The sequence below is a fragment of the Myotis davidii genome, unplaced genomic scaffold (genome assembly GCF_000327345.1).
Source record: "Myotis davidii unplaced genomic scaffold, ASM32734v1 scaffold370, whole genome shotgun sequence".
Taxonomy (NCBI): Eukaryota; Metazoa; Chordata; class Mammalia; order Chiroptera; family Vespertilionidae; genus Myotis; species Myotis davidii.
This window is the reverse complement of record NW_006288615.1, coordinates 9,410,184-9,435,655: the sequence shown is the minus strand read 5'-3', so window position 1 is coordinate 9,435,655 and position 25,472 is coordinate 9,410,184. Positions and strand designations below refer to the sequence as shown.

Here is a 25,472-nt window from a genome sequence, read left to right as displayed (position 1 = left end):
TGTTCGTAGTTAAAGTGATTAATTACCCGCCTGGCAGTTAAGAGGTTTTATTCCCTCCCTAACTTCAGGGGAAAATCCCTACCTGGGGAAACAACCTTTCTCAGAGAGGTGACCTTGGTTAAAACACATAGTGTCCCTTGAAACAGCAAGGATGGACCGGCTCCCGGCACACAGTCTGTATCATTCTGTGAAAAGTATTTTCATTTCTCAAACTCTATTTCATGAGGTGGTATAATCACTTTCATTAGCAATGTAGAATAATAAAACTTGTAAGATATGTGGGTAAACATAGAGGATTTAAAAATTAAATGTATGCCCAGTACCTTCTAATTGTCCTCCACAATTATTTAGTATTTCTTTGACAGGTTTCTATTGACAGGGAACAGAACAGAACTATTGTGCATTCTTTCATTGGTTACTCAAGCCACACTGGAGCCATTTACAAAGTCACTCTCACCACTACCAGATTTTTCCTGAAGTTTCATTTGCTGTCAATTAATATGGAATGCTGAGTATCTTCTCCCAAACAGGAGCTACTCTAGTTTTTTGTCCTTTTATTGAAGTATAATATTCATGGTGAAAACTATATAAATCATAAGTGTTAGCTTGATGAATTTTTGCAAATACACGCATGCAACCGGAAACCAGATTTTTTTTTATAAAAAGGTCACCAACACCCAGGAGCATCCCTCATACACCCTTCAAAGGGTTCCAAAGGAAACCACTTTCCTGACTTTTAATACCTATATAAGTTTTGCCTGTTCCTGAACCTTAAGTAAATGGAATCATATAGTATATATTCTTTTGTGCCTGGCTTCTTTAATTCAATATTATTTTTGTGATATTTGTCCAAAGTGTTACATGTATTTGTAGTTCATTCTTTCTCATTGCTTTAAGTGTTCCACACAATTATTTATCCCTTCTTCTCTTGATGGTTTTTTTAATGTTTTTTTTGTTTGTTTGTTTCAGGTTATCATGAATAGTGCTTCTAAGAACAGCCTGTACAGGTCTTTGATGAGTAAATGATATGTCTGCATGTCTCTTGGATAAAGACACCTAGGAGTGAAATTTCTGGGTATACGTATATTGGGCTTTTATATACTGTGTACTTATTTTCAGTCTCACCACCATGTATAAAGGTTTTGTTTCCTCTAAATTAGTATATTCTCAATTGAGCATAATCTTATAATCCAAGAAATATTTGTCACTGCCTGGAAACATATTTGCACACCATGACTGGGGAGATGTTAGTACTATCATGTGGGTAGAGGCCAGGGATGCTGCTCAATATTGTATAATGTAGTCCCTTGCAACAAAGAATTATTTGGTCCAAAATGTCAATAGCATCAAAACTGAGAAACCCTGCTCTAAGCCCTCACTAGCCCTGGAAATTTGGTTTTAGCATTTAGTCATTTCAAAAAGTACATAATTGCATTGCATTGAGGTTTTAATTTGCATTACCTGGTAACTACATAGACTCATTTTAAAGTATGAAACTTGGTCCACAGGTGGTAATCCAATTCAGGTTCCAAGATAACTACTCCAAACTCCCACTCTAACCTAAATAGCCCTCTTTAGTCATTCAATCTTTGACCCTAGAGCGGGAGTGGGGATGTACAGCCTGCAGGTTGAATAAGGCCCAAGAAAATTTGGTCTGACCCTGCCAAGGCATTAGGAGTGAGTTAATTAAATGTTTGACCAAAAATAGCAGACCAATTTTTACGTTGTTTGGCCCATGAAAAAAAATATATATATATATGTATATATATATATATTCAAATGGCCCTTGGCAGAATAAAGGTTCCTCATTCCTCCCCTAAAGCATTGACTCTGCAGTCTAGTTGACCTAGCTTTGACACCAAACTCTTCTACTTAGGCAAGTTATTAAAACTTATTGTACTTCAATTTCTTTATCTGTAATATGGGGATACTAATGCCCATATTCTAGTGTTACTCTTACAATTATATATAATATAGGGAAGATTTTCAGTAGGTCTTATTAACATGGGCTAGAAGTAAAGAGATGCAAATAAATTGGGCTAGAAAGAGCACTGGATTGAGAGTTAAGACGTGTGTCCCAGTCCTGACTTTGCTACTAACTACCTGTGAAAACGTGGTCAAAATATTTAATGTCTTAATTTTTTTTTATTTATCTGTGAAGAGAATGATACTAGATGAATTGATTGTTGTATAATTCTATAAACATAACAATGCCTCAAACACCAATAAATTCATAAGAAGGAAAGATAGGATATGTACAAAATAATCAAAACCATACCAATTTCTGGCAATTATGCTCAGAAATACAGAGGTAGGAAAAAACAAAGTGTAATTAGCATTAAAGCCCAAGAAAAGAGAAGCTTATTTTTGCTGGAAGAATCGGGAAACACTTTATGAAGACAGTAGCATTTGAATTAGGACTTGAAGCATGGATGAGGACAGAGAGGAAGTTCAGACATGAGATGGAAGATTGAAACCAAGACAGCAGAGGGGACATAGGCTCAGGAAGGGAAGCTTAGACAGGTCTTAGGGGAAAATGAGTCATCCGGCATGACTGGAGCATAGGATTTGTGGAAGGAGGAAGAAGGTGAGGTAAATAGAGAGCAGGTATAAAGTGCTTGGAATGCCAGAAAAATCTATATGTCACTTGGTTGAAAATGAAGATTACTGTGCCAATTATGGAAGAAGGGAGTGACATGACCATGACAAAGCTCTAAAGACTCATCTGATAACTCTAGAAACAAGGAACTGTGGACGGGGCTGTGGATAGAAAATCAATTTGAAAAATATCACGTTAAGGGCGGGGGAAAAAAAGGACACATATGTAATACCCTTTGTAATACTTTTAGCAATACAAAAAAAGAGAAAAATATCATAAAATTTTAGATGAGAAGGGAAAAGGTTTTGAAGTTTTTAAAAAAGGAGAGAAATAAGTACATTTTTAAGGACATAATTAAGAGAACTTGAATTGATTTTGTTAAGGAAGAAGTAGAAAGGCATCAAAAATAACTGAGACTTTAAGTCTAAATGACCAGAGGAGTGGAAGTATAGGGAAACACTTCATACTTTCCTTAGTAGCTATCAGACACCAGGCTAAAAGCAGGCTGCTCATCTAAGGAACATTCTCAAACAACAATTTACTGAAGACTTCGGTAGGTTTACAGCTATTCAACTCAAAGAGGGTCCACTGCCAATTTAGGAAACACTAAATATCATATCTTCCTCTTCATTATTTAACATAAACATAATAAAGCTCTGGGAAATTATGTAAGAGTGTGTGTGTGTGTGTGTGTGTGTGTGTAATAGTTTTATATATAAAACTATTAAGTCTTATGGAACATTAGTGTTGCAAGGGACAATTTGGAAACATGAGCACATATGCTCCTGAACTTACTTTTATAGAGTAAGCATGTGTTATGATAAATTTCTGGGGGATAGTTTAGTCTCAGATATAGGAGGTCATCCAAGTGAACATTTCTAAAAGAGAGAAATAAATGTAAATTGTCACTAAAAATAAAATTGAGATCTGCAAATGTAAATTTAGGAATCTCCTAAAAGAGAAGATAGTTGAGATTATGAGAACTGGTTTTACCAGGGACTGGAAACGTTAATGGGAAGACATGGGAACATAATCAATGGAAATAAGAGAGATCAAATTATGACTTGATAGAGTAGAAAAATTAAGGAAAATTTATTTTAGAATCAGAATCTCCAAGTTACTCAATAAGCTACGGAGAGATCACCTAAGCCAGTGGTTCTCAACCTTCTGGCCCTTTAAATACAGTTCCTCATGTTGTGACCCAACCATAAAATTAGTTTCGTTGCTACTTCATAACTGTAATGTTGCTACTGTTATGAATCGTAATGTAAATATCTGATATGCAGGATGGTCTTAGGCGACCCCTGTGAAAGGGTCGTTTGACCCCCAAAGGGGTCACGACCCACAGGTTGAGAACGATGGCCTAAGCATTCTAGTCTAGGACAAGTCTTAAATATGGAATCCCAAACCCTCTCTGTGGCATCCCAATCTTTATGGGAAAATCTAGAACCACTACTCCACCTGGAAGCCTTAAGACTATTGTCTGCTGAGATTTAAACTCATAGTCCTAAAGTGGTCTTAAATGTCCTAATATTTACAGTTGCAGGTAGAACTCCTCGGGATAAAACACTAACTGGCATAACCATTAGCTTTCTGAGTATATAGTAAATAGTTCTCACATAGGAAATGCTAGATTCTGGTGTCTGGCAGGAGAGGGGGGAAGAAATGAAAGAGCAGAGAGTGAGAGAGAACAACAATCATATTTTTTCCCTATATTTTATTGATTTCTTACAGAGAGGAAGGGAGAGAGATAGAGAGTTAGAAACATCGATGAGAGAGAGACATCGATCAGCTGCCTCCTGCACACTCCCTACTGGGGATGTGCCCGCAACCCAGGTACATGCCCTTGACCGGAATCGAACATGGGACCTTTCAGTCCCCAGGCCCACACTCTATCCACTGAGCCAAACCGGTTTCGGCAACAATCATATTTTTATCTAGACATCTACAAGAGAGATAAAGTAAAGACTAGATGCGAGGGCCCTCACCATCACAGTGTTGGCACAGCCTCCATTAAATGGATGAGCGGGACTAAATAGCCAAGTGGGCCAATAGGGAGAAGGGGAAACAATGGGTTGATAGGTAGGAAGAGGGAAAAAGAGAAAAAATTATCCAGATTACACACATCGATTACAATTATTTAACTACAGCAGCTCAACTTCCACATGAGTTTGTCTAGAAACTGGCACACAGAATTAATAAGAACTTTTATATGAAGTTTAGGTTAATGATCTTTTAGTACAACTGTTTAGCTCCTCAAAATATAGTCAGAAACTTCTTTTCTTTTCATTTTTTAAGTAAGCAAATATCAAGAAATAATGCATCTACTCTTGAAATGAAATCTATTTTTAATAAATTGTATCTTTTCTACCCTGTACCACAAAAATTATATATCCATTAGTAAAGACTTTATATAAGTACTAGAGGCCCAGTGCACAGATTTGTGCAACAGTGGGGTCCCTTGGCCTGGTCTGTGGAGATCGGGCTGAAACCAGCTCTCTAACATCCACCAAGGGGTCCCAGATTGCGAGAGGGCAGTTCTCAGGTGACATACCCTGGAATTGGGCTCCCTCCTCTCTGAGAACCACAGCTGCCAAGTAACTGCACTCTGCCCCCTGTTGGTCAGTGTGCATCATAGCTACTGGTCAGCCGGTTGTTTAGGCATAGATAGATAGATAGATAGATAGATAGATAGATAGATAGATAGATTCATACTTAATGGAGAGAGAATAGCCTTGTAAGGTCATTATGTTGGTTGTCAAATAGAATGTGGAATTTATTTTCCCTCTAAAATTAGATTCTTAGTATGTTATTTCAGAAAAAATATCACAATAAAGTAAAATATTTTAAAATAACAAAATGTGGAAGTTTCATGACACTCAGGAATGGCCTTGAGTACAGTAAAATAAAACACTATCAAAACATTTCATTTCACACATTTTGAGTATTAAGAAACTTACAGAAAGCAAAGCCTTTTAAAAGATTAATAGGCCCGGCCAGTATGTCTCAGAAGTTGAACATCGACCTATGAACCAGGGGGTCATGGTTCAATTCCCAGTCAGGGCACATGCCCAGATTGTGGGCTCTATCCCCAGTGTGGGGCATGCAGGAGGCAGCCGATCAATGATTCCCTATCATCATTGATGCTTCTATCTCTCCCTCTCCCTTCCTTTCTGAAATCAATAAAAATATTTTAAAGAAAGATTAATAAGAGGCTATTGTAAAATTATATATTAATAATTTCTATTAATTAAGTCATAATGAAATCTAGTTCTAGTCTCGCACACTTCCTTCTAGAAGCCTAGAAGCCACTTCCTTCAGCTGTTGCCTAGGAAAATGCTATTTATATTATGGTAGCAACAAATCACTTCTGTTTAGAAACACTTTCAAAGCTACTGCCTTTATCTTTCTTTTTCCTCCTCTTTCTTTATTCCTTCTGGAGACAGTATTTTATGTTCTAAAATTCCTAGTAACTGAGTCATATATTACATGTCAAATCTATATACAGTCACCACAGTGAATCCTATGACCCAGAAAACACATGGTAATTTACTTTGTTCAGTGCCCCCCACCTTGCTTCACCTCTAGAAGAGAAACTTTTCATGGACTCCATGGATATTAAATAATTCTGAGTAGCTAAGAAATATTTTTAGGGTGATTCAGATCACTTCCTTGGCTAGGTAGAATGGGTTATACCTCAAGGAAGGATCATAGGCTGGCCTGGAATCCTAATTAAGTTCTAACATTATTTGTTACACGGGTGCAATCCATAATGGCAAGACACACTTAATAGTATCGTTCTTAATGTCCGTACCCTTCCATGTTTCTCCCACTGACTTGCTGCGGCCCCTTGAGCTTCCCTTTCTTCACTGTGAAATGGAGATCTATGTAGTTCCCTTTCTATTCATAAGGATATCATGTAAACACATAGTATAGCAGAGGTAATTTTTTCTTCAAAACCCAAGTTCTGAGATTCTACACAAGCATAAGCCATCATTACTCAAAATGACATTATTTGCAGATTTTGAATGGCCTGATTTTCACTCAGTATAAACTTAAGGATAAATGCTTTTTTAAAAAAAATCTCTTCCGGAAGAAACAGGGAAAATGGCACAGGAACAAGGTAAAATGCTGCCAAACGTGTGTGTACCTTCATACCTGAGTGTGATAATCCACAGATAACTCCCATCTGTTATTTCTTAATTTACCTCTGCTGTTTCAATAACATGACATTGTTCATCATTTCTCAATATTTTCAAAATATTTCTTTGCTCTTTTTAACCTCATTACAGTTATGTAATAGGACATTTAACTGACCAAAGTAAAGTATCCTGTGTTCTCTGGGTCATGATTCACTGTGGTGACTGTATATAGATTTGACATGTAATATATGACTCAGTTACTAGGAATTTTAGAACATAATATTCTCTTAACTAGGCAACTTTGCTGAGCTTCTCCAAGTATACATGAAAAGTGTCAACCAAGGAAAAATTTCTTGGGATCAAACTATCTTCCAGATAAATAAGGAAGGAAGGAAAGGAGGGAGGGGGGAGGGAGAGAGGACAGAAGGACGGGAGGGAAGGAAAGAAGGAAGGAAGGAAGGAAGGAAGGAAGGAAGGAAGGAAGGAAGGAAGGAAGGAAGGAAGGAAGGAAGGAAGGAAGGCAAAGAAAAAGAAAAGAAGGAGTAGACAAACTAGCCGAAGCAAAGTGAATTTCAGAAAACTAAGAGAGAAATATTTTGGGAAATTTATCGGAACAAGAATGTATACATTGGAACACTAATTTCTGGAGATACTAATAAGCATTATGGAGAAATAGAATATGTTTTGGGGAAATACTGGAGTAAACAAACTTAAGTTTTACCACAAAAATTCTAATATGCTTTCTAATCTCTAAGAGGAGAGTGAATGTGACAGGCAATATTTCCCAAACATACTTAATGCTTTTGTTCATAGTATCTCAGGGGAATGATGCTCTATGATGAAAAGTATTTTGGAAACATTGAGCTCAAGAGTTCAGTTTATCAGATTTGTCAGTTTTAGCAACAGGCCAGATGGGTGAGCGTCCATATTCACAACATAAATGCAGTGTGGCCCTTGACTCACCAGCCCTAACCAAACTTTCAGCCACACGTCCCTCCACACACAGCAGCTCAGCTCTATGCTGGCCAATGGAAATGCTCCCTAGCTCCCACGGTCTCCCAAACATTTCATGCACTTCTCTAGTCCCACGCCTCTGCTTGGACGCTACCATCTTCTTGATGTTCTTTTCTTCTTCTTCCACTTGCCTGTCAAAATCACTTGCAACCTTCCGTGTTCATCCTCAAATGTTTCTCCCTTGTCTATCACTATAATTCATATGTGCTTCATATTAGGGTAATAGTTCTCAAACTTGGCTGTACAATTTAGAATATCGGGGGAGTTAAAAAAAAAATTTAACTGATTCCTGTGTGTCATTCAGTGATTTTTATATACAACTGCCACAAAACCGCAGTGATTATAAGACACAGTCAATGTTGGCAACCACTGCTTTGGAGTTCATAGTAGTTTATCTCTATAATTTTTAAACCTACATCCTAAAAAGGGGATTTAAGATGTTTTAGAGGAGAAATTTAACCCTCCTCTTATTCATAGGTCCCCTGTACCCACCAATATTTTTGAATGAAATTAAAAAAAGAAAAAATGGCTTACATTTCCAATGATGAGGCTAATCTTATTACAAGTTTTTCCAAATTACTCTGCTCTTTTATTCTTATTGCATGCAAATTATATCATTCAAGAAAGTAGCTCCCAAATCTAGCTGTGACTGGGCATAAACTGGCTAGCATGTAGAAATATATCAAAGCTTTCTACTCCCAGGCCTATAAAATCAGAATTTCTGAGGTTAGGTCTTCAGAAGCTTGTTTTGTTTTGTTTTTGTTTTGTAAACTGAAATCCTAATGTCAATAGCAAACAGATTCATTTTGTGAACCACTGATTTAAAAGAGAAATTATGTAATTTGTGGCTTTTATGAAAACATTTACTCATTATAGTAATGTTTGGGAGAGTTCAGTAATAGAAAACTATCATAAGTCTATCCCACTAAAAATAAATAATTTAAAAGATAATAATCATAAATTCTAGGGAATACACATAATATATGAGACTTGAAATATGATTTGGTGTATAAAGAAACATTATTTTAATATACTATTTTCAAGACCTCCTTTCCATGTTTTAGTTTTAGTGGAATTGAAATTGAATTACCTAAAGTTATATAATTAATTATATTCAGTTTCCATTAAAATAACTAATTTTCTCAAGTCTCTCATAATGACACTTGTTATACATCCATCTCTAGAGGAAATGGGAAAATGTGGGAGATCATTATGGGTGTAATAGCTGATGTTTTAGGCAATTAGGTGAAACTTTTTTAACTTTTAACTTTTTTAAACTTTTTTAAAACCTGGAATCTCAGGTATGCTATAATCCTAGAGTCAGGTGAGCCACATGTGACCCATCAGCCACATGAAGGTCAATCTGCAGAACTTCACTATTCTGTTAATATATGTTTTTCCTATCCTCACTGCCACCCAGATATCTTTAGCAACATGAAATAAAATTTGAATTATGTACTATCTCTTCAATGACTGAATGAACTAGGGAAGGACTAAAGAAGAATCAGAAAAAGCATAAGAGTTTTCATAAAGCATTAACTGAATCCATAGACCCTACTGTATATGCTTCCTCTTAGTAATGCCCTCTCACATCAACCCTGGATTTGGCCATGTGACTTTTTGATTTTTCAATGGGACAGTAGCAACTTGACTCATTCAGACTCAATCAGAACCTTAAAAAAGTGTGAGTTCTGCTTCCTGTTTGAGATTCCTGTTATTGGCCTGAGAGCATGTCCAAGCGAGCCTGCTGGAAGGCTATGAGAGATACATGGAAGAAACCCAAGTCATGTAACCAAGGTCTTCCTAGACCAGCCAACCCATAATCTAGCCACAGTTGCACAGATCACAGGACCACTCAGCTGATCTGTAGACTCATGTTGTTCTAAGCCATTATGTTTTAGGGAGATTTATAAACAGCTATAGCTGATATAGTTGTCTTCAGTATTTAAAAAGCAGTCCTGTGAAAGACACTTTGAATCCTTCTCATTCCAGTTCTACTAAGAGAGAAAAAAAGTTGTATTGATTGGAAGACAGAGTTCCATTTAAGAAAGTACTTTCCGACAAGTCACAGTTGTTCAAAGTTGGAACAGGCTATAGACATGCATTCCCTGATTCTGGAATTATTCAATTTGGAGGTAACATTAATGCATTTTATTCATTCAACAATTATATCATTATTCATCTATTCCTTTACCACTACAAAATTATATTCAGTACAAGTGTGTTGTAAAATATATTGTGTGGATTTTTTATTCTTTAATATTAGAAATTAGAACCAAGTACCCATCCCTCTAGTAATCCTTTTGGATGATGCTGCCAGGAATTTCAGTCAAGATTTACTGGCCATGATTCATGCTGAAAATGGAGAGTGGCCACTACATGCACCAACTAAGCTGAATTTTGTTTAGTCTTTCAGTGGTTTTAAATTTGTGAAACTAGACTTGACTTGGGGTGGTGATCATATAATACAGTATACAAATGTGATGGTATTTGAAGATAGAGCCATTGGGGTTGATTAGGTCATGAGGGTGGAGCCCTTATAAGTGGGATTAGTGCCCTTATAAAAGAGACCCCAGAGAGTTCCTCTGGCCTTTCTACTATATGAGGGCACAACAAAAAGAGCCATCTATGAACCAGGAAGCCAGGTCTCACCAGACACCTAACCTGCTGGCTTCTTGATCTCAGATTTCCAGCCTCCAGAACTTTGAGAAATAAATTTCTGTTATTTATAAGCTTCCCAGTCGATGGTATTTTGTTATAGTAGCCCAAATGGACTGAGACTTAAGAGGTACTCAGAGTAGTCAAAATCATAGAGACAGAAAATAGAGCAGTGTAGTAAAAACTTATGTGGGAAGATAAACACTGAATTCTGGAGAATGGTTGGAGAAGGATAAATAGGAATGAGAACAAGACGATATATGTGGGGGTTTCCAGGAATGGATTATTTTTTTAAATATGACAAAATGTTATGATTGACAAACCTGAGGGAAGTATGAAAGATGAGGAAGATAGGAAATAGATAGATGGATGATAGATAGATAGATAGATAGATAGATAGATAGATAGATAGATAGATTTTAAAAATGAAGCAGTAGTTACCAGGGGCTAGGGGTGGAACAAATACGGAGTTAGCGTTTAGTAAATATGAAGTTTCAGTTTTACAAGATGAAAAGAGTTCTGGAGATGGATGGTGGAGATGGTTGCACAACAATGTGAATTTACTTAATGTCACTGAACTGTATATTTTAAAATGGTTAAAATAGAAAAGTTTGTTATATGTTGAAAGAAAAGTGAAACAATGCTTTGAGTTTCCCATCTACCACAGTTCCCAGGACTTCCTATTTCACACATTTACAATATTGACTTGGTCCCTTTAGGCATTTAAGTTTGAAGACTGGGTAAATGCACACTCCTGACACACATTCTACCAAAAGTTATGGAAAACACAATGATGAATTCAATATGTATTTAGCTCAGAAATCTTGCAGTTTTGTAGGAGAATTGCTCCCATTCTCAAGTAATTAGAATGAAGTGTCAAAAAAAAGCAGATAAAATGATAGGGGATCTCAGAATGAGAAATAATTGGAGGTAACTGGACTAAGCAACAAATGCTTAATTAATGCCACAGAAATTAGCAAGAGTCTCTTTTTTTCTTGTGTGTGTGTGTGTGTGTGTTGTTGTTGTTGTTGCTGCTGCTGCTGCTCCACAAAGACATCACCACTGGAATAGTTAGAACCTTCATTAGAGAAGGTATCTAAGAACCAGATGGTCCCAGATTGTCACATGCCCCTACTATGATCCAAATTTTAATTTAATAATATAATTTACAAGTGACTTGACTTAATGGGATTTTCCTTTCCTTCCTCAATTAGGACTCAAAAATTGCCACATAGAAACAGTCCTATTGTTTTGTATTACCAGTGGTCTATAATTTGCTCTAAGCTCTTTGATCCTTAAAAAATGTCAAATTAAGTATTAATGTTTTTAATGCTGAAGTGATGATTTTTATTTTAAGGTCCATGAAGTTTGATGCCTATAAATAATTGCTTAATAAATATATAATTAACATTTAAATGCCTGTTTTTACTTAATAAACTTCTAGAATTAACATCCCAAGATCCTAAAACCTGTAGCCACCAAAACACTAAAAATGGATACCAATTGGACTCAGAATTAATGCTTCTCCGTAACAAAAAATATGGCTTCAATTGAGCAGGCTCAGGATGCTAAAAAGATAACAAATCTGGAAGCTTGAGCATCTGTTCTTTCAAATGCACTGTGACTTGCGCTATAGACTTTCAGCAGCCCCATTTCAGGAAATGTTGGATTTTCCTCAATTAGAGCTCATGTCCAAGTGGCCTTAATCAAACACATAAATAAACTGAAGCTTTCCCATGAGAACTAACAAAATTATGTCATGTCTAGTGACAGAACTGAAGAGACTGGATTTATAAATACTGCAGACTTCTTTAACTTTATTCCATCTCTACAAACCTATGAGTCATCTTTAATCTTGTTTTTATTATTTTACATTGCTTTCTACCTAAACACTATATGTAACAGGCTATTATTTCAAATACAAAATTTTCCAGATGGTATAAACCACTAAATTATTCCCAGTAGAACATCTTCTTTGCATAGTCTTGATTATCCTAATTTCAAACATTACAAATCTTTGAAATGCCATTTCTAAATCATACTAATGTCCAAGATAACTGACCTTCACTAGCTTACAAAATAAGATGTGCATAGCTATTCTTTAAAGACACTTTCCTGTATTTTAATCTATTCCCTATTCCTGGATCCATAACAAAAAAATTATTAATTGTGGATTTACTACTTCCTCATGGAGTTCCTCAAGATTATACGTATGGAACTTGACTAAAAAATACACTAAGGTCATTTTGATGAATGGCAGCCCTTAGTATTAACATTAATACCAACTACTGCTGCTGGTGATGGTGATAATTTATTGGACATAATTTAAATTTGTGATGACTCTGGGTGAATTAATACCAGCAGAAGTAAATTTTTTACTGCCTGACTTTAAAAATACATCAAATTATACCTTATCTGTTTGTAATGGGCACTTAAAAATTAGAGCTACTCTTACCACAACTGGAAAAAAAAGTTATAGCCATTTTCTGGTCATTTCTTTCATGTTAAACATTACCATATGCCTCACATTCATATGTGTTTGTTGTTTTGCTTTGACCTTTGTAATCTATTTTAAAGATCAATCTGTGTCTGTTTCTTGCTTTATGTCATGCAATGAATGAGTCTTGACCAGCAGCAATAACATCTTGACCTAGATAACAAGAAGGTTAATTTTAATGAACATGCCTGTTATAAAATATATTTTTCTTCTAATTAGCATTGCATCCGGTAGTGTCATTAACTTTAAATTCATTTCACTATGTCTATGTTCTAGAAGTATTTTTCATTTTTATAGCAAGAGGGGACAACTTAAATATAATTATTTTTTCTATCAATTAATTGTCCCTTACATAAAAAGCATCATTTATATTTTTTTGAAAAAAACACTACATATCTGGTATGTGACTATGTAACCATTGCAGATAAATTCATTTTCTTTTCTTTTTTGCTCTCTTTATTAATAAACAAATTCACAATCATGTTTGCCTTAGAGCCAAAAACTGTTATTATTTTTTATAAGTATAGTTGGTATTATATTTCAGATTTTATTTACATAACACTTTTTCCTCTGAGCAATTCATTGCATAAAAAAGAAAAGATGCTTAATACATTATACTACTTCATCACCTCAAATGTAATTTTTTTCTATGTAATTACTTTTCACTCTGATGACTATGTTCTAAATATATTTCTGTCTAAAGTACATATTTTTTGGTGAGAGGAAAGTGTTTAAAAGGGGGCTTAAGACAAAGAATGTCATAAATCTTTAAATATTTATGAGACAAAAATACCAATGTCCAATAACATATCATAATTTCTTTAAATTTTGAAGTGACTTTACATTTTATATTTTTTTTTTATTGTTCTCAAAACACTAAAGGAAAAAGGTCTGAACATCTGAATAATAGAATACCATCCAAACACCTTGCCCAGAACACTACTCTAACTTAGCAAGGTCAGTCAGGTGTTCCACCTTATCCATTGATGTGTGAACACCTGAAATGTGCTATAGGCCCCACATATTAGCAACTTCCGGTTTAGCTTTGACACTGATGATAATACATTGAACTTAAATGTGGAAATAAATAAAAATGATTACACTCCAAAAGGTGCAAGATTTTAAATATGTAATTGGCATTTTATAATATTCCTCTATAAAGCATAGGTCACAACCTCAAAATGAGAACGCAGACGCGGCAATGAGGTTACGAACCATCCCTATGAGGTCCACAAACCAAGTCAGGATATGCCTTTCTTTTCCTAGGCTCTTTTATTTCAACCCACTGCCTTCTGCGTCTCTACGTGAAGAGACGATGCCTGCCAAAAACACACTCAGCATTCCTCTGCTAACAGATACTTGTAAAATAAAACTTCTTTAAAGGCATAAAGAGACAAAAACAGCACGTTCTGACTGCTGTGAAGACAACATGATTTTCATCCTTCTTGGGCCCTGGCAGCCGTTTGACTTGCACTGTCTCGGGTCCTGGATGCACAGACCAGATCTCAGTTCCAGGGCTGGGGAAGAGCTCTTTGCATGATTTCATTTATGGCTTTTTAGTGCAGCTTCTAGTGGAAAGTCACCACAAAAACAACATCCACTTTTGAACCCTGACGAGGCTCAAAAGGCTGTTGTTCCAAAGAACACTAAATACGGTTTAACATGTAAGAAAAGTTCCCATTTATTTTTTAAATTCACTTTTCCCCTACCTACCTCTAGAAAGAATTTTATGCAACAAACAGAAAATGATGCCCATATAACAGAATTTGATAAAATATCAACTCAAATAGGAGGAGATAATTATAACAAAAACCCAGACTTAAACTCTTCATGGCAGTGAAATTCAGATAGGAGATTTTTTCACTGATGCAATTTTATTAGGAGAAGGAGATATTTCTTATTTCAAGTGGAAGGTTGATCTATCCCATGGGAATGTTAAAAGTTCACTAAGCACTATGAATATGCAAGAATATGAAAGTGCCTTCAGCAATTGTTTTATGGAAGTTCTATAAAGGTACTTCACTTGAAGAGTGTTGTAAATTGTGGAATCTATTTATATAAAGAGATAAATCATGATTACCAGAAATAAAACTCTGTAGTAATACAGAAAAAGGTGTTTTTAAAGTCTAAAGGAATCTGTCTCTATTAGAGGCCTCCAATATCAAGTGTGATTAACATCTTGGATTTTAAGGATCTATATAATTTTATTTTCTAAGTGAAAAGCAAACTCAGTGTTGTTGAAAACACATTAATAAACATTTTGTGATAGTGGTTTCTTCCTGGAAAATTATAAAACCTAAAGTGTTTCCCTTGAGTGCAGGAGATCATCTGGTTTGCTATGCCAGTCTGAGCTGTGAGAACGTCTGCAGACAGAACCACAAAGCGTGGTCAGTGGACTATTCTATATGCTCAGGGCCGAGTGGTCTTATTGATCCCAAAGCTCCATATGATAATGCCTGGGAAAGATCACATAAACTCCCTCCTTGGCCATAAAGGAAACTTGACTTCATTCCTGGCTTCACAGGCCTGGCAAAATGTATAGTAAAATCTCCACAAAGCACTTCTAAAATATAGGTTTGATAGCCTAACTGGTGAGATGATTTTGGAATCACCATTGTAGGAAGGACAGACATTCTTAGAGGCAGAATCTAAATAACATAAAATCCCTCCTCGTCTTCCCAGTATCATATCCAGTCATGGAATTTCAATAGTCACCATGTATTCTAAAACCTCTCAACTAACTTTTAACATTTAAAGGATGACTTTTACTGTATGACATTTTAGGGAAATTATGCTAATGGAAAGTTGATATTAATTCAGTCTCAAAATTAAAATTTTAAAAATCTTGCTTTTATCTCTCTCAATTCACTTAGTCATCACTGAAATATGACTCTTCCATTACTATTCCCCAAGACATCGTTACCCCCTTTTCGGCACCCATCATCTGCCTATGCCATAGTGATCTAGGTATAGCCTAGATTAAATGTCATGTTTACATGTTTACAGTTTGTTTTTCTTCCTCATATCTAACCTCCCCAATATCATAGCCCAGATTCTCAACACTTTTCGTCAGTCAGAGAAGGCCAGGTGGATTGAATTAAAGCTGTGGGTTCAGCTACAGGTGAAAGTAGCCTGTATTTCAAAATCTGAATGGAGTCAATATGTCAGATATTTTCCAAAAATGTTTCTTGATTGATCTCTCTTAATGACTGATATTTTAAATGACTTATTTATAAATAGCCAAGATACTATTTTCACAAAATTTCTGTTAAACTGGTAGCTAGCACAGACAAAACAGTTAGAGATTTGCTTACCAAGTGAATGGAGGACTAACGTGCAAAGCCCTTGGGCAGTGGGATACAAACAATTACATACTGAGAAGGAAAGGTCTGGTCCATGGGTTTCTGACCAGAAGGCAGGCCTGAGAAAGAGGTCTCAGTGTAAAAGGCTGGACAGTCTGGGGAGCCCAAGGGGACAAGAGTCCTGGGAGAGGAGGCTGGCAAAGTGAGGCATGGAATAAGGGCCAAAGATGCCAAAGGCAAGCTTAAGCCACTTCCCAACTTACCCAAAAGTACAACTAGCTATCAGAAAACCCATGCGGCTTATTGCTGAAGAACAGCCCAAAACTGTCTCTGAAGAATTGTGCCTGGTCATTTGAATCCTTTAATATACTCCCCACCTCCTTTGTCTTCATCACAATCAGACCCCATCAAAGCAAAGCCAGCTGTCAACATGGAGGTAACCAATCAACCCCACATCTGGCCTTAACCTGTTTTCAGTCAAGGACTGTTTCTAACCTGCTTGAAACAATTGCTTGGGTGAAAGTATGTCCTCTTTAGTAGCTACTTTCCCCTCTAACTCACCAGGATCATGAAGCAATCATTTGAATTTGCCAAATTTTATCCTAATTATATGGGCAAAAATCTCAGCTTCCAAAAAGATTTGGAAGAACAAATGTTCTTTATATAAAAAAGAAAAGCAACACAGTTAAGTTGCAATTTCCCAGTGTATGGCACCTAAGCCTATAATTCATCAGGAGCTAATCAGGATGTAGGACCACCTGCCTCTTTGCCACAGCTCCCCAGTGGGGTAACATATTAAGACGCTGGCTAAGGGGGTCTGATTTTATCCGACACCATGTTGCCTTCCTGGAGTTCTGCAGGTGCTCACTGCGAGTGGGACCTTGGTGAGGCTGAATTTGGAATCATCTGTGCACCTGTCATGTCTTTTTGAATTCATACAAGCCCTTGGAAGAAAGTAGAAGTTAATAACATAGAACTGGGACAACTCTTCAGGAAATACGGCAGATGGACACACATTCTGGGGGTCATTTTGAATTTTTGGTTATTACTGTCATCGCTGTATAAAATTTACAAATGCGTATTTAAGTAGACACAGATTATGATATTAAACCCACATGTATAGATTTCAATATAATTTATCTTCAAGTGAAGGTTATAAACGGATTTGAGCAAGAATTTTGTTTTAGGCAGTAATAAAACATATTGTTGCTGTTAATAATATTATTCTAATGCTTAATAAACACATAAAAATGGACACATTTTATATAATGATATTCCTCCTGGCCCCCTCTTATTCATTATATAACCACCACAGAATGCTAGGAATTCCATCCATAAACTTCTATTATCCTGTATTTAATTCCAGATCAAAGCCAGAGGCTGCAACTTAACTTTAACATTTAGTATTGTTAACTTGTAGTATCTCTGCTACATTTAAGACATTATTTGGGGGGAAGCACAAAATTGATATGTAATTAACTTGCTTTTTAATCTTCTGTTTTAAGAGGCAGAACTTGTTTTTTCATTTTCTAGCTACTTTAAAATTCTTAAATCACAATTCTGAATTCTAAAGTACATAACAGGTAACTAAAGAATCAAGCATTAAAGAGTCAATGAAGAAATTGCTACACTCTCAGAAAGTGTCCCTCCTCACAAAATAAAACCTTAACTCAGTCCATTATACTGTATCTATCCTAGCCATGGATTCCCCCACAGTGTAAAACTTCTCTCATTGTTCTATTGTTTCATTAACTGCTATACAAATACTCCTGAACTCGCTGCAAAATATACACTCTTGGACAGTAGCTATCAAGTTCAAATTTGTCTCCCCACACATTACTGCAAAAAGTTATAGCACTAGCAGCATTAAAACACTACCTCTGAGTGTAATCAGATGAGAGAACCAAGCACAATATTTCCCATTTCGAGGGCTGAGCAACCATTAGAAACAGTGAAGGTTGCATAATGTTACAAAAGTTTTTTTTCCAAGGGCTATTTTCTCATGTGCTTGAATAGCTAATATGTTTTTAAATATATTTTGAGTTGATAAGAGCTTGTACACAGAGTTTAAGAAAACAGAAGGTCTCCTTTGGTATGCGTGAAGTTAAACTTTAGACACACTCTATTGCTTTGCGGTAGCTTAGTGCCAGAATTCCCAAGTTAGAAATGAAGAAGGAAAATCATTTCTCCCTGATAGCCCTGAGCCACCTGGGATGTAGCATTACTTACCGAAAGATGGGTCTTTGGAGATGTTTCTTCCTGATTGTGACATGGTCATCCATTTAAAGGTGAATGTTTGACTTCTTCCTGGAAACCACTCCAGAAATCCAGGGAGGGAATGTGGAAGCTTATCCTGATCTATTGTGCTGCAAGGAGCCCAGAAGGAAAAAGTAGTTTCCTCTTTCTCTTTTTGGGTGCTGGGAGAAAACTTCCCTGCTCTCTGCCAGCTGAGCACTGTGTCCATAGAGGCCACATAAGACAGGCACGTTGGGGCACTCCCCCACAGAGCAGGGTGTGCAAAAACCACCGAGAGTCACTCTGATACAGGCAGGAGAAGTGCACGGAACCCTCGGAAACAGAACAAAACAAACAGAACACTTCCAACCCCAGGGGCACCCAGGTAGGAGCCCCCTAAGTTATCGCAGCCATGAGAGCACTCCTTCCACATGCTGGTCAAGCTCCCGGAAAGCTAAGTCCCTCCCTGTCTTTAAAACAGCCTGTTCTGAGGCTCAACTTTTTTCTTCAAAATAAAAGTTGTACAGCTGGTTCAGCCGTCCCATGTGAGTACCCTCCGAAAGTTTGTTCTGTTAAAATAAGGACTGTATACACATTAATGAAGAAAGAAGGGCTCAGGCTGTGTGGCTGGCTCTGCTTCAAAAGAGATGATAATTATTTTACAATCTTGCTTTTACTAACACTGAATAAAGTATGGCACGACTCATCATTTTTGGCATTCGTAACCTAATAACCTACACTTGGCTGAAGTCAGAGATGCCATTTCAACTGATAGAAGGCCATGTGAAGCTGGCCAGAGCTACAAAAGTTTAAAAAAACACACACAAGTTGCTCAATTCTAACAGTGACATTGGACCCAGATAATTGTACTCAAATGTGGCTTTCCAGCTAAGAGGGGACACTACAAAAAATATATGGAAAAACACACATAGACACACACACTTTTTTTTAAGTCCCCCAAACTCCTTAGGAACCTAAGGCTTTTACATTATATGATCAAATTTGAATTTATAAAAATAAAAAGAAAGGAAAGTAGATATAAGAGAGAGCTGTGGACAGCTCAAAATAAATGACATTAAAAAATTGTTTTATTTGGAAGACTTAGGTTCACACTGCAGGGACTCTTGTTCTAGTTACAGATAAGGCAAATCGTCATATTTTAATATAACTTATTTTGGAGACAGTCCTGTATTTGAATCACTAACAAAATTTCTACTCAATCAATAGTGTCATGAGATTCCAGGCCAGAGGTTTGGTATGTAATAAAATAAACCATCTCAAAGCATGACTAAATGTTTTTAAAATTATACATGTAATAAATGGTGGAAAACCTGAGAAACACAGATGCCTTTAGTTAAATGATTCATAAAAATAAGAACCAAATGTCACAGAGGGGGGATATGATCTATAGGATCTCAATCTATAGTTAGTACTCTCTAAATAATCCCACAGGAGCAATAACTTCTCTCCCAAAAGAAAGAGAAAGAAGGAGAAAAAATTACCAAAAAATTAAATTAAATTAATAAAAATCACATTTTAGCAGTTCTAATATATACCTTTTCTTTCATGTTTTTAATGAAAGCAGTCTGAGAGGTCTCTGAACTTAAATTAAAACAAATGGGTTCCAGTCCTAGTTCCATCATGAACATACTGGGCCATTGTGGGGAAATTTCTTGACCTATTTGAGCCCCACTTTTCTTACTTGTAAAATGAAGTTATAATATTAATTGAATTTTATCTTCCTTTCAAGCTTTAATGGTACTAAAGTGCTATTTCTAAATATGGTTAGTTTACTTCTTGCAAAGGAACTAGCATAAAGATAAAGATACCTGATATTTTTTAAAAAAACACATTTATTATACAAAGTTATAAATAAATAAGAGAGTTATTAATAAATAGAAGACAATTTTCTATTATATTATATTTATGTAGATATTCCAGATTTACATAATAATGTCTAAATTAATGTTCTCCTCTCCATCAATAAACATCCAATCAGAGATTGTCATGTGTGTGGGATACTGATGTTAAATCTGGAGACCATCTATATGCAAACTGATACTCAGACCTTTGGGGCAGATGCTTTGTTATAACCATATGCTGTAGCTCTCTTTGTACAATGAGGTACATTAGTAATAACATGTTTCACAGGTCTTCTGAAAGTGGCTTTGCATTTATGGCTAGCATTCAATTTCTGGACTCATGGTTTATCTATATTACTATTAAGTTAGCATAGATACCACTGAGGGAGGATAAGCCAAGAGAATAATAAGCCCATCAATTTTTTTAAATTAACTTTCATTTTGTCTACTTTTGAATTAGAAAAATGAGATGCTTTCTTCATTAGTATGATAGAAGGAACTCAGGACAAATACTAGTGAACATCTAGCCAAGGTACAGTTCAAATGACAGGAAAGTAGGGTATCCAACTTGAGGTTCAGAGGCCTAATTATCAGCTGCAGAATCTGAAAGTTGTTCAGTTAATTACAGGAAATCCATAACGTCTTTGATTGCATTAGGTTTATATTCTTTTTGCTCTTAAGATTTAAGGTAGGAAGCTTAAATTCCCATTTACATCAAGCACTGTATTTAAACCCAATCTTAGAACCTAAAGAGCCATGAGAAAATACTAGTATGTTAAATATTCACTTGGCACAAAGAAAAACACACATTTCCTAAATGTTTTTGTTAACTTTCTCTCAAAGAGCATTTAAATTTAATATTGAAAAAAAGTTTGCCTTATTCAACTGAAATATAGTATTCAATAAAATGAAAGAATCTCACTATGGTTACTTAAATTATTAAAATATATTCCTTGAATTAACAGAACTGTACTTATAAAATATAAAATTTCATATATAAAGAACAAGGCCAACTCTCCTATAAACTAAATATAATCTATATATATATAAAAGGCTAAGTGTCTGTCCAACCAGTAGCTATGATGCACACTGACCACCAGGGGGCAGATGCTCAGTGCAGGAGCTGCCATGACATGCACTGGCCATTCTATATAATAAAAGGCTAATATGCAAATTGACCAAACTGCAGAACAACTGGTCGCTATGAGGCACACTGACCACCAGGGGGCATATGCTCAACGCAGAAGCTGTCCCTTGGTGGTCAGTGCACTCCCACAAGGGGAGCACTGCTCAGCCAAGAGCTGAGCTCACAGCTGGTGAGCTCTAAGGACCCCTAAGTCCTAAACCAGGCTCACAACTCCACAGCAGCACTAAGGACCCTTCAGGGGATGTCCACCAAGGGGTCCTAGACTGGGAGAGGGCACAGGCTGGGCTGAGGGACCCCCTCCCCCACTCAGTACATAAATGTCGTGCACTGGTTCTCTAGTTTAAAAATAAACGGCACCACAGACCTGGTGCCAACAAACCAACACTTGACTTCCCCCAACTGGGGCACAGGCCCCATCACCACCCCAGAGCAACACTCCACCAAATTGCAGCCAACGCTGCCAAGACCCCATGGTGCAAAATGCAGCCCATAGCACAGCCTAGAAATGGTCACTGTGGGTGCTGGGTAATGACATCACATAGCAACACCCGGCTTCCTCTCCCTAGCAACTAGCCTCCTTGGAGTTTCTTCAGCCCAGGAACATGACTTGCTTTATAGCCAGATGCAAACATTTTACACTTTAACCAAATGTCTGTGAAGCATTTTCACGTGCCTCATCTCATTAGATCCTCACAGGCTAAATCAGAAAGCAGGTCTAATTAAGCAAATTTATTCTCGATATATACAAGGCTAAGTTGACTCGTGCATGCACAATACATATAAAGGTCTTGTTGGTGCCAATCGCACGCATGTGTTTCGATCTGTCATTGTTGATCATGAATTTGTTTAATACTTCTATTATAGAGAAAGAGCAAACAGTGATATTACAATATTTCTTCTACTTAATTTCCTTTCAATGTGCCCGAATTTGTGCACTGGGCCACTAGTATTACTATAATCTTATATAAAGCTTTGAGGTTTTTTTTCATTATAATAATCTGTTATCTGGCTCTGTTTATAATATACAAGCACCAAAATCACATGCAAAGGTGTAAAAATCATGTCATATTATGCCAGCCCAAGAACTGATAAATGACTGTACAAGTTATCATTTTACCACATAAGTCTAGGCAAATATGTCTGAGACAAAGTGTATGCTCTTTTGTTTCAATATTATGTCATTAAATACAATACAACAGTTTATAATTTAAATAGGTTTTAAATTACGTGAAGTGGGAAGAAAATGCAAAAAAAATAGGATCAGATAATATTTTAGGTTTTATCATTATATACATATAATTTTAAAGATTTTAAAAAATTTTGCTTCTTTCTCTCTTGCCTCTCCACCTTTCACCAAGACAAGAGCTAGCCCTGTGAATGATTAGAGAGTCTCCTACACCTAAACTCTAGTTCAGTAGTCCTCGATCTTTTTTTTTTTTGACACATTATATGTGAAAGATGACGTGCACGTACTACTCTGCCAGAAAGTACCTTGATGAAACCCAAAACTGTAAAATATAGTCATTGCCATAATTTTTTTGACATAGCTATACATATTGCATCAGTAAAATGAAACACTACTTGGTCAACTCTACCATGAGATGAATTGCAGGGTGTGAACTATTTCTGATGGACCAACCATAACTCTGTCCTTTTATCACTGGGCCAGAAACTATTACATATACATGGATGAGAGTGGCGTTGTTTAAAAGATAACTTAAATCTGATTTATCCTTTCAAAGTTAGTCATTCACAACCTTCAGTATTTTCTCCATTTTTAAACAAATTTTCTGCTACATGGTTCACAAGTGATTACAAAGTTAGTTGATAAGTGGTGGAGCTAGAATTTGAACCCAGATGTCTTGTTCCTGAGCCTAAGCTTTTACACCTACTTAATAGGTTGTCATGTTGTTGGGCAGCATGCTAACTAGGTCACTTGGGCTCTTTCTGGGCTATATTTCCTATTCCACAAAGAAAGAGAAGCAACTAGCCACTCTAATGAGTATCTATTCTTCTAATCCTCAACCCTACTTAAATATCATTTCATTGTAGGTAATGCCCCCAAAGCCAGCCTTCGAAAGGACCTACTTCTATGGAGATGAAATAATTAATGAATATTTCTAACTAAGATCTGAATGGAAATTCTGTTCTATTACAAAGAGCCCTGGACTAATGACAAGGAACAAACAATTAAATACCAGTTCTAGCAGCAATTTTCAACTCTCTGCCCATTTGTTTCCCTAAAAATCAAACTAATATGTTGGGCCAAATGACCCCTGAGAGCCTTTCCAGCTCTGAATTTTTATGACTTTATGACTGGCACCATGAAAATATGTCAAGTTATTTAAATTTAGTGTCCCAGCAAGAATAAACTCTATAGTCATTTTAGTTTTTCTTAACCACAACAAGGTCATCCATGCCACCAGAATACATTTTAGCCTCACTGCTGTGAGACTAAAAATATAACAATCTACTATTCAGATGTGAAAATAAATTGTAGAACTTTATTTTTTCTAACTAAGCTGTTTTCCCCCTACAGCTTCAACTTGAAAGTACTCTCACTGGAATGTAAGCTACAGCAAGACGGGGATTGGTGTGTGTTGTATTCCCTGTGCATAAGAGACACCCAATCGTAATTTATTGAATGAATGAGCACATGATCAAAGTGCTGGTTAATGTTATTGTAGGGGAGCAATTTTTACCCCCCTAAAATGTGTCTTCTTGGCCTGAGGATTATTTTAGGCGGATTATTTTTAAAGAGCAAAAGATTCAGAATTTTTTCTTTTTACATCCCCCTTAACTGCCTAAAAATAATTTAGTAGAGAGCCTATTCCTGGAAGAGATCTATCACCAGAGATAACGACAAAGAATATGAGCCAGATGTAGTAGGCAAAGGAGCCTGATTGGTTAAAGTCCTCTCTGTGTCCCATTGTCTCTGCATGGCATGCCAAACATGTGTTTATGAGACATTTGCTCGTGCCATATTCCTGTGAGTTCTTTTTCTCTTTTTTGAAGCCCTAGACTCCTGCCCCATACTCTTCAGATCAGGGCTGGCATATAAGCTTCATTTGCCTGACTACCTATAGGTTTCATATTCTTATGTAGCCCCCATATGTGCAAAATTACATTTGTTTTCTCCTGTTATTCTGTTTCATGTTAATTTGATTATTAGACCAGCTAAGGAACCTAAAAGGGTAGAAGTAAAAATTTTCCTCCCTCACATGCCCACATCATCTTTTTTGTGTATTCTTTTTCTAAAATCTCAGTCATATCTGATAACTGTTCAGTCTCTCATGTTTCCTCCAAACTACTGTTTTTCCTCAAGAAGACATCTGAGTTTATAAGGAGGTGGGCTTCTATGACTGGAGTGGCAGAAAAGAGGTGGCCTCAAACCCAAACTTGCAGGTACCTTCTCTTCTTTGTTTTCTCTGGTCTCTGCAACAATGTCCCTTGTCTTTTGGTCATTTGGCTCCCTGTACACATCTACTGCTGAAATCTGTGCCTAATATGGTCACTTGAACTGTGATCATCTCTCTCTGATGGAGCCCAATCTTAGCCTTCACTGAGGCTGCAGGACCCTTTAAGTCTTAGCCACATCTTTCATCGGGCTCTCCACCAAGGCTGTTAAACTTTTGACTCCCCTAACCCCTTGCCATGGGCATGGTAGGCTCATGAGAGACACACTAGCCCCGTATCAGCTAACTTTTGAATTCCCCACTAGCCAAGCAGGACTTCTTGTGCCCTCCATCCCACACAGGCACTGAAGAAGGCTTGGGAGTGGCCACACCATACCACCATTTTTATTCTGCTGTAGCTAACTCACTAAGTCACTGGGGAAATCCTCTGCTTTAAGCCTGTACTTTCCACCGAACATGCTCCCTATCTGGAATATCAGCTCAGAGGTAAGAGGTCAAAAAACTTTGTCCATTTTTCGCATAAAGTACCTTTTATCTGGGGCCCCTTTTTCTACACTTCACCAGGGCAGAAGAGGTACGCTTTCCCCATCTACTCTGTAT

At 36.6% G+C, this 25,472-nt stretch overlaps 1 protein-coding gene across 3 annotated transcripts in view; it reads right to left on the bottom strand.

Annotated features, from left to right (window-relative positions):
* Positions 1–25,472, bottom strand: part of PDE1A (phosphodiesterase 1A) — a 251,635-nt gene that overhangs the window by 176,012 nt on the left and 50,151 nt on the right. The window contains exon 1 of one of the 3 annotated variants that reach the window (XM_006760551.2): positions 18,442–18,909. The exons of the other annotated variants lie outside the window; for them this stretch is intronic. Coding sequence (XP_006760614.1) covers positions 18,442–18,494 — 53 coding nt within the window. The 5' untranslated portion in view covers positions 18,495–18,909. Of the gene's footprint in view, positions 1–18,441; positions 18,910–25,472 lie in introns of those variants that run through there. 3 annotated transcript variants of the gene reach the window in all.